The 9,699-nt window shown below is 43.2% G+C and overlaps 1 protein-coding gene across 1 annotated transcript in view; it reads right to left on the bottom strand.

Annotated features, from left to right (window-relative positions):
* LOC104278866 (phospholipase DDHD1-like) overlaps positions 1–9,641 on the bottom strand; it is a gene marked incomplete at its 5' end in the record, with an annotated part of 11,223 nt that extends 1,582 nt beyond the window's left edge. The window contains 4 exons of the mRNA XM_009875977.1: positions 1,111–1,293; positions 2,576–2,828; positions 4,432–4,581; positions 9,566–9,641. Of these exons, the coding sequence (XP_009874279.1) occupies positions 1,111–1,293; positions 2,576–2,828; positions 4,432–4,581; positions 9,566–9,641 (662 nt within the window). The remainder of the gene's footprint in view (positions 1–1,110; positions 1,294–2,575; positions 2,829–4,431; positions 4,582–9,565) is intronic.
* Positions 9,642–9,699: the final 58 nt, after the last annotated feature.

Here is a 9,699-nt window from a genome sequence, read left to right as displayed (position 1 = left end):
CGAATGCTCCAGCTCCCGCAGACAAGAGGCCGTTACGGCAGCTTGGGAGGCAGCCAAGCCCCGGCAGAAGTCAGGCGGTCGCCCGCTCGGAAGCAAAGCCTTAGTCGGTGTATTGCGTCACTCGGCTTGCTGTCTCCCTGGCCAACGCTCCACCTTCTTCTACAGAGCCTGGGCAGACAAGGATGCAGGAACCATGCAGAAGACCCTTGATGTGCCAAGCTGCCCTGAAAGGACCTCACCAGCAGCTCCACAACGTCCTCTGTCAGGCCACTCTGTTTTCCTCAAGTTTAAAACAAAGCTTCTGTCTTCAAATAGTGACTCAGGCAGGTTATCTGCTGAAATGAGCAGCGATGGACGGAGAGCAACGTATCACATGAACGCCATCACAAGATAAAACACACTTGTGACTCCTTCGATTGCCAAAAACACCCCCCAAACTCGCCTTGCAACAGTGGCAACGAGAAGTTTAGAAATAAAATCAAGTATGAATTTCTCTAAAGGAAGTACCTATACTTTTCCAAAAAAACCAGCTGCTAAAATCAGACTTTCTGTTCTGGGTGGTTCAGATCAGGACAAGGGCAGCTTCTGCTTCCAGTCACATGTGCCTTTAAACCCAGATGGCTCCGGAATTGCAGAAACGCAAATAAATCCAATTTATGATAAATGGGGAGTGGGGTGCTCTGCAGCAATTATATTGCTTTTCCTAGTGGGACTTAAGAAACTACTGATAATGCAGATCTCATTCGTCAAAACTCATGCATGCATGTATACATGTGTGGTGTACATGCGTGTACAAACATATAGGATAGGATCATAGAATGGTTTGGGTTGGAAGGGCCCTTCAAGATCCTCTCATTCCAACACCTCCCACTAGATCAGGTTGACTTTTAAAGGTCATCTAGTCCAACCCCCATGCGGGGAACAGGGACGTCTTCGAGTAGATCAGGTTGCTCAGAGCCCCGTCCAACCTGGACTTGAATGTTTCCAGCGATGGGGCCTCCGCTAGCTCTCTGGGCAACCTGTGCCAGTGTTTCACCATCCTCATCACAGCAAATTTCTTCCTTATATCCAGTCTAAATCTGGGGTCTGTAAGGTGGACTCGACACTAACGTGTGGGCTCGAGAAATCCCGAGATGCTGTCGGGCAAAGGCGGTGTCCCGACCGTCGCAGCCTTCTTGTCTTCCCCCTCGGCTCCGTCTTTACCCGCCTCGAGCGTCTGCGAGGTGGCTGTACTAGACCGACCAAACCTTGAGAAAAGCATCCCGCCGAGGCCTTTCCCAATACTTGCAGCTCCTGTGTCGTTCAGCACAGAGGGAAGGGAAGAAAAACAAAACACAAGCACAAGGGGAGCTGAATGAAACCGCAAATTAAAGTCCCTGCAGCACCCATCAATTAGAGCTGAGAGACGGACGAGGGAAAACACTATTCATGCTTTTCTAGGGTGGGGACAGCTTATCTGCCTTCAGTGAACACTGTCTATCATGAGACTAATCTAGCATACAAGCAAAGGCTATAATTTGGAAACTGTAGTTAAGGGAACAAAAACACACTGAGAGCACTTCTGCAGCAAGAAATCTGGTACTTTCACAGATATGTTGTAATTCCTCTTCCATACAAAGCCTAAGACTAAGGCAAAAATGCTTTATAGCAACGTTAGTACCTTCTGCCCATAAGAATTCCATCAGGACATTTAAGATGTTCCTCTTATTAAGGGTCCTTATGTTGGGATCATGCTTACAGACATTTAGAAGTGCTACAATCTCCTTTAAAGGGACAATTTCGGGTGTAGAAGAACAGATCTGTGATGTTTTCTCCTGACTCTGCTGCCACCTTATGGAGGAGGCACTATAGTTACTACAGTAACACAGGAAAAAGTCAACCCTGCCTTGAAATACCACAGGTTTCTATTTAAGAACTAAACTGCTTTCATAGACTTATTTGATTGGGAAGATTCCTGCCACTAGCGTTCTTCCAAATCCCACTTTAAGAGCTAAAGAAAAGCCTTGAGTCAACAAAAACTGCAAGTGCATGCTCAAGTGTAAGCTCCAGTGAAAGTAAATTTAAGCCCACTTAAACCAGGGTTTATTTTGAACCAGAAAGCCATAAGGGGACAGACTTCATATTAAAGCAGCCTCTATTGCCTATTGCAAAATCACGAGTTAAAGGTAACCGTAACAGCTTACATAGGGTGATTTTTCTCCTATTTGCCAATACCAGAAAATGCAATCATGGATCAAGCTTTATTCATTTTTTTACCCTGCAAAGTACAGCAGAAGCTATTAAATAACCAGAATGTTACCTCAATAAGGCAGATGACAACAAGGCAGCAACAGCAAAAACTCCCTGACCCACACCCTCTCCCTGCAAGCCTTGACTCTGCTGTACGTAAACTGTCTTTTCCTCAAAGTGAAGGCCAATTGGGATTAAAACAAATATATATACACACACACACACACCAAACTGAAACAGCCAGGAATAGTTTGCTTACGGTTGCACCTCAAACACCACATCACGGAGCAGTGAAGCTCTACAAGAAGGTCCTATATATAAAGCAAAGGACATAAAGAACAATTACCTAATATACTTGCTTTGCCTATGTTTGTTATAGACTCCCCGTAGTGGCGTCGAACCATGACTGGTGAAGTGTTAGGGCTCGGTACATTTGAGACACTTTCGTTATCAGTACCTGAGGTAGTTTCTTCTGTTGGGCTGAGAAAACTTGGCTTCATGTGCTCATAAGGTAAAGGGTTCGCGGTGTTGTACCAGTGGATCTGGACAGGCGAAATCTTGCTGTAGTGTTTCAGGATTAAGGGTTCTAACCTATAGGCCTGCGAGAGGAATTCAGAAAAGAAAATCCTGAGGTCAAAACTGAAAAAAAATCACACTCCCTTCCCAGAGAGAGTCCTCTCCAACCTCAAACCCAAAATATCTGTAACAAGTGCAGCCTAGGAAGTGGCAGAATGGTGGCGTTATGTTCTGGTTCACTTTTATTTTCGCAGCCTGGAAGACATATTAGTTCTCCAGTTGCTCCTGCCTTGACTTTTGCACAATTCTCTGCAACATTTGTACCACACATTGTTACAAACATAGAAGTTTCTGTTAACAGATGTTGGCTCTTACTATGTGCACCTGAGATGATTCTGCCCAATACAACAGAGAGGGAGGAGACCTTGTGGCTCTCTACAAGCACCTGAAAGACAGCTGCAGTGACGTGGGGTTGGTCTCTTCTCCCAAACAACAAGCAATAGGACAAGAGGAAAAGAGCTCAAGTTGTGCCAGGGGAGGTTTAGATCAGATATTGGGAGGAATTTCTTTACTGAAAGAGCAGTGAAGCACTGGAAGAGGCTGCCCAGGGCAGTGGTGGAGTCACTATACCTGGAGGTGTTCAAAAGTGTGCAGACATGGTACTTTGGGACATGGTTCAGTGGTCATGGTGGTGTTGGGTTGGCAGTTGGACTTGATGATCATAGAATCATAGAACGGCCTAGGCTGGAAGGGACCTTAGAGATCACTTTAATCCAACCTCCCTGTCATGGGATCTTAGAGGTCTTTCCCAACCTTAGTGATTCTATGATTCTATGAACTGGGTACATAAACATTTGTTTGAACACTAACGATTGATCCCTGTACAAACCATGAATTGATGTGCTTTGCAAAAAAGAAATAATTCCTTATTTTTCTTTGTTTACTTAGATGCAGAAAAGCATTCTGCACTTTATTTTAAAGCTATTTGCAGTGCAGGACCACAGATTGCAGCCTGACCAATCATCCTGGATGTCCCAGGAAAATTCTGGGTTTGGAGTAGTTGGAGCTGAACAAGATCTTGAAATGAGCAGAACCAGCACATTTGGACTGAAGCCTGAATATACTCAGATTCAGGGCAAGTTTAAATGTAAAAATATCCCCGAGTTACTATTCTACAGTAAACATGAAATCCCAAATCAAGCTTGCATCAAAGAAACTGCCAAGGTGATGGAGATCAAAGGTAAGAGCGAGCGCTGGCTGCCTAGGGAAGAGTGTAAGACAGGGTGAAGCGATACCAGTCCTGCCCTCCCAAGCACTATCCCACCCTCTAACAATCTGTTACCCTGGATTCCTTGGGGAAAAAAAAACACCAGGGGGTTTGGTTTTCTACAGCATCTTGAAAACTGCTTGTGAAGCCTTTTTTAACAGCAGTGGTAGCTTTGGACAGATGATGTTTAATGGAAGTCAGTAAGGTAAACACACAAGGATTATTTCTTATGCCTTTGCAAAAAAAAAACAAACCAAAAGCAGAGCAATCTCAAATCTTATGCTTATTAATATGAAAAGAGAAGCAAAGTATATGGTATTTAAGGCGTTAAGCCACACGCTTTGAAGATCACACATTGTCACACAACTGATGCTTAAAAACAGCCAAGGTAAAAGCTTGCAGCTGCAATTAAAACTCACCACTGGATCTGTTGGATGAAAAATATTTAGTAAGCGCTTACAAATTGTTCTGGGCAGAATATGGTCTTGACTACCGCTGTTTCCTGGACGGATGCCACGCAATGCCAAAAACACTGCTAGTGGAGATCCCATACAGAAGAAATTCTCAACCTAAAGAGAGAGTTTATCCATGTTAATAAGGCTGGAAATAATGCTTCCCAACATGGCTGGATTTGATTTCTGTCTTTCAGCTGAGGGCCTTGTACAGTATGAGTAAGTCAAAACAGGGAAGACCACTATAACGTACACACTATTATGTGAAGGTTAAGTTTCACAGAATCACAGAATGTTAAGTTTCCCATTTCCCTTTGCTTTGAGAAGAGAGTTACACGGTAACTACATAGTTGAAAAACAAGTGGGGTATTTGAACTGAAAGAGGTCTACCAACACTGGAAAGGCTGGAGCAAGAAGAATTCAAGAGACACTGAGGAGAAGTGATGAGTTTCACAAGACTGAAGCGTTGATTTCTCATGAAATTTCCCAAAGCTTACCACAGCTCCTTAACCTTACCCTAACCAAGTACTCCAAGAGTTGCTTTGTGACATGTACCCGTCGAGGAAGCAGAAACACAAGCTCCACTGAGTATTAAAGACAACCTAGAGGATACTTATAGCAGTCACATAGACACAGAGGCTGGTGTCATGTACAACCTCTTAAAACACCTAGTGTTAGTGAACAGAAGGGTGCTGGACAGAAGTGCCACCAAACCCTGCCCAGGAACAGGTACAGCCCAGCAGCGACTCCAGGGCTGTCCTGACTTGGCTCCGAAAGGATTGCCTCTAACACCGAGAGGCAAGGGGGTAAACCTGACCTGTGACTGCCAACCTGTCTGCCAAAGGTCACTGGACATGCACCAGTGGTAGCGACTTCTGGTCCCTACCAGCCGGGGCCAGGATTCAACAGCGACTCAGAGGTGAACGGCTTCGTATCCCATTACCCATCCTCAGACATCGTCTTCTAGAAACAGCAAATGCAAAACTGTGTAGTAAAAAGTCTTTTTGCAAGTCAAAATGACTTTTTTTAAACCTTGGGAGCATTTTCTTCTACAAAAAAAATCGTTCTACCACTATCAGACCTTCACTGCAACTCTCCCAACAGTAGTAACCACTTTGCAGGGCGCTACTACTGAGCAACTCCTAGCACGCTGCTACTAAACCAGCAAGAGAAATCACTGGGTTCACGGTAAGTGCTTGTTGAGGACACTTGGATTCCCATGTGCTTTCGCCATCTATGTCAACGCATGGAGCCAGGGTGTAGAAATAATGGTCCACTTCATCCCTCACATTTCAGCGCTGCACAAAACATTCCTCCTCCTCTGACTTGGCACTGCTGCCCCACTTCTTCCTTCCAAAAGAATGCGCAAGTCCCCACTCAACGAAAAAAACAAACCACCCAAGTATCTAGGTCTTGAGCAAAGCTACTCAGTGTCACACGCTGCAAAGCACTGCTCTGTCATCTCTACTGTCACTCCAGCCTAGCACACAGCTGCTCTCCTTTCTTATAATCAAGCTTCACACAGACCCTCACATTTCTGCAGCTTGGCTAAAAAGCTTTCTCCTTTTCAGGTACAATGGGAATGGATACTCAGTTCAAAGGACTGCACTGTGAATAAGTAACCTTTTACCCCGTCGATCTGATATTCCTATATCGAGCGCCCACAATACACAATTATGGTCTTTCTGCTCCAGAAAGAAATCAGAAAGTGACTGCCAGCTTATGCTTGCTAGCAGTTGCTTAAAAGAGGTTTTCATGAATTCACTTTGGGCGATGACAGACCAGGCACAAATCTCAAAAGGTGAATGGGTTCAGGGGTTACACAGTGCCTGGCTTTTATTCCATTTTTTTTTTCCCTATTGATCAACACAGGATTAAGTGTCCGCAGATGTGCTTTCTTCTCAGAGGGTTCTGTTCTTTGCTATCTGTTTTCTTCCATGCACAGACCTTCTTCCAGCTCTGGAAATGCTTACAAAAGCCAAGTACCAACTGGTGGGTACCTTAACAGGTGGCTCCAGCCCAACACCAAAGCAGTGAATGCTAAAAATCAAAAACTAAGTCTTGGGAAACTAAAGTCCTTTAGATTGCAGCCTCTCAGCACTGTTGCAAAGCAGCTGACAAGAAGGCTGTTGTGTGATGAAACCTACTGGGAACAGAGGATTAAAATCTTTCTTGAAAACATTTATTAATTCTGGTGTTTCTCCTAGAAGCAGGAGTGAGGCACTTCACAAACTCCTATACATTTTTAACAGTAGAGGAGAAAGATTTAATAACATGACCTTTCTGGGTAGTACTTTTCTCTTGGGTATGACTCATAAACAGAAGACTTAATGAATTTATTTGTATTTTTAGCTGAAGCTGAGCCGAATAGTCATCCATTCAACTTAAGACTGCAGTGTTTTCAGAATAAATAAATTAAAAAAAAGTTGAATGAGCCAACAGAAGCGAGGCAGCACAGCTCTTTTGTGCATAGGTACATATGGGGGACAAATGAATGTTGTTTAGCGGTGACATTAAAAGAGAAGATACAGAAGGTGATTACAATATATGTCTCTGTGCTGTCTTTCAGCCCAAAATGATGCCAAACATCCTCCCTGAGTGAGAAAATACAGATCCCTGCAGCAGCCTCTACCTGTTCCTGCACCCAAGGAAAGTTCTGCAGCCTTAGCAGACTAAGAGAAGAGAGACTTACACCAGTGTTACACAGTGAATTTAACTGGGCAGACATGTGTTGGATTACTACAGCACAGTTCTGCATTGCATTCAGTTTAAAGGCTTCCTCCTCTCAGACAAGGCTGCACGTCAGTATCCCATTAAGCCCTCATGACTCTTGTACATGTAGTAAATCATTAGTATCTTGTAAATACTTTCTGCTGGTTGTCATCACCACGGACATCACTGTCAGATGATGCTACATAGAACACACGAGGTCAAATCCAAGCTGTAGCTTCTTTTGGAAGAGTTCCTCTAACTCCAAGTGAACAGAAGTGCTAGGGAATCCTCAAGCACTTTGGCCAAACCCAGATTTAAATGAATTTGCATCTCAGTACCAGGGAGCAACTGCAGTATGTCCTGCCCTCCTCTTACCCGCTGTGACTGAAAATCATCCTGCAACATCGTTATTTTCATGCACCACTCTCCATATCTTCATGTTCTTCAGCCCCTTTAGCCTATAACTCTGATTCTTCTTACTTAGCTGGCAGGGAGTAGCCTGCACTTCTAAGCTTTACATTTACAATTACATTTACAACGGGGTGTTGCCTTTGCTTTTAACTCCCGCAGTTCCTATTGCTTTAGCAGTTTATTAAATTGTGCCACCTGAGGAGAAGTAAAGGAAGAGAGACAAAGATACCTCACCCTCAAGTTCCCATTCTGGTGGCTTGTCCAAGGCATTATTCAAATACAAGACACTGTGTATCTTCAGGTTTGTTTATTTTTTTACCTCCCAAAAGGGTCAGTCTACCACACGGATAACTTCCTTTAATATTAAATATCAGACAAGTCAGCTGCTGAGTTTATTCTTGCATTTGTCTTTCACCAAGTTACATCCGTGCCTGCTCAGCATCAGCCAAGCTTAACTCTGCTTCAGGTAGGACTAGTGACTGCCTCATCCCAGGAAGCTTAATTTATTTTGGTCCATGAAAGAGGCAACACCTCAGCAGTGGCTAGCCTTTTTCATTACTGCTGTAATGCCTGTTTTGTTGTGTAACACAGCCTAATGACAGCAGTGACCACAGACTCCAACCACCTGCATCGCAAAGATCAAAGTAATTCATGGATCAAGCCCTCATAGTTAACAGCAACTCACGATCAAACCAGAGCTCTGGCCTGCCTCGAAGAGCAAAAGTGCTGGTAGCTGGTACCTACCAAGCAGTTACTTCTCTTTCAGCAAGCTAGTCACCCTCAGCAAGCTGATGAGTCATCATCTTTTAATCATCCTGCTGCTAGAAGCACGTTGCCATCACGTTCGGCTTTCTGGAGCTCTGCGGCAGACATGGTACCCAAGCGATGGGAGTACTGACTAGCGTAAAGCTCCACAGAAACAAAACATCTTCCTTTCAGTAAGGGTCAGGGAAAGGACGTACTTAAATGGAAAACTACCTAGCAGTAATTTGGATTGATAAATTCCTCTCCTCTTTCTCTTTTCTTTCCCCCTCCTTTCCTGATTCGCCTAAAAAGCACCTCTTCAAAAAAAAAAAAAAAAAAATCTTCAGTTTAAATGCGAGTGAGTGATGAACAATCTTTCACAGAGCTGGAGGAGTATCAGCCTGACTCCAGCTTCCTTGATGGTGGAGATAACAGTGTGATACACGCTTTAAGCAGTGATGAAAAGGAGAAGGTTATGACAAATTGCATTACAGTTAGTTTCCTCGTTTTTCATGGCTCAAGATTGATCTTTGCTTCTCGGAGCCCTTCTGAACTCAGAAGGAAAGAAAAATGACAAGTTAAGAAACAATCATCTATTTCGTTCTCATCTATCATGTCACATTTTTATGGTTTAATATTTCAGGCCGTAGTTGAGCAACTAGAGAGTGTTGCACACCCCACTAAGAAGCTAGAAAAATGATTTTTCTCAATGCTAAGAAATTCTGGCAATTTGTACAGCTGATTAGCAAGCAATCTATTTCATGAGACTGAAAGTAACTTGTGCTAACTGTCAGACCAGAATAATCTGGAAGGCAAATCCACTGCTGGAGGAAATTCAATGAGATTTGCTCAGAGGTGTGACATGTTAGAAGTAGTCCTCAAGGAAAATGGATTAGTCGACGAAGGGGAAGTGAAATTGTTTAAGATAGTGATTAATGTAACTTCCCAAACGGCTTTTACCTTTTCACAGTTTTATGTCTGTGTGTAATATATTAAAATATATATATATATGGGTTTATATATTTATATATAAACATATTTGTAATAAATTGCAGTATATGAATACAGCAACACATTTACACACACATACACTTCAATCAATACATTAAAATTATTGTACCAACATTATGTCCAGGGACGAGGGGGAGGGAGGGAATAAATAGATTAACTCATACTGCAGGTGTATTTTTACAGCAAGTAGAACATTCAGTAAAAACCTCTCCAACATACATACCTTAAATTTTAAGACAGGTGGTTTTGATACGGTGGATGCCTTTAACTTACGTAACTTTTCTTCCTTCTCTCTCAACCTAGAAAATAGAGATCTTTCTGAGATCCAGTAAAAAACGCAGCCTTAACCTCTCTGAT

The sequence above is a fragment of the Apaloderma vittatum genome, unplaced genomic scaffold (genome assembly GCF_000703405.1).
Source record: "Apaloderma vittatum isolate BGI_N311 unplaced genomic scaffold, ASM70340v1 scaffold13929, whole genome shotgun sequence".
NCBI lineage: Eukaryota > Metazoa > Chordata > Aves > Trogoniformes > Trogonidae > Apaloderma > Apaloderma vittatum.
The sequence above is the reverse complement of the archived record's forward strand: the minus strand, read 5'-3'. Positions and strand labels throughout refer to the sequence as shown.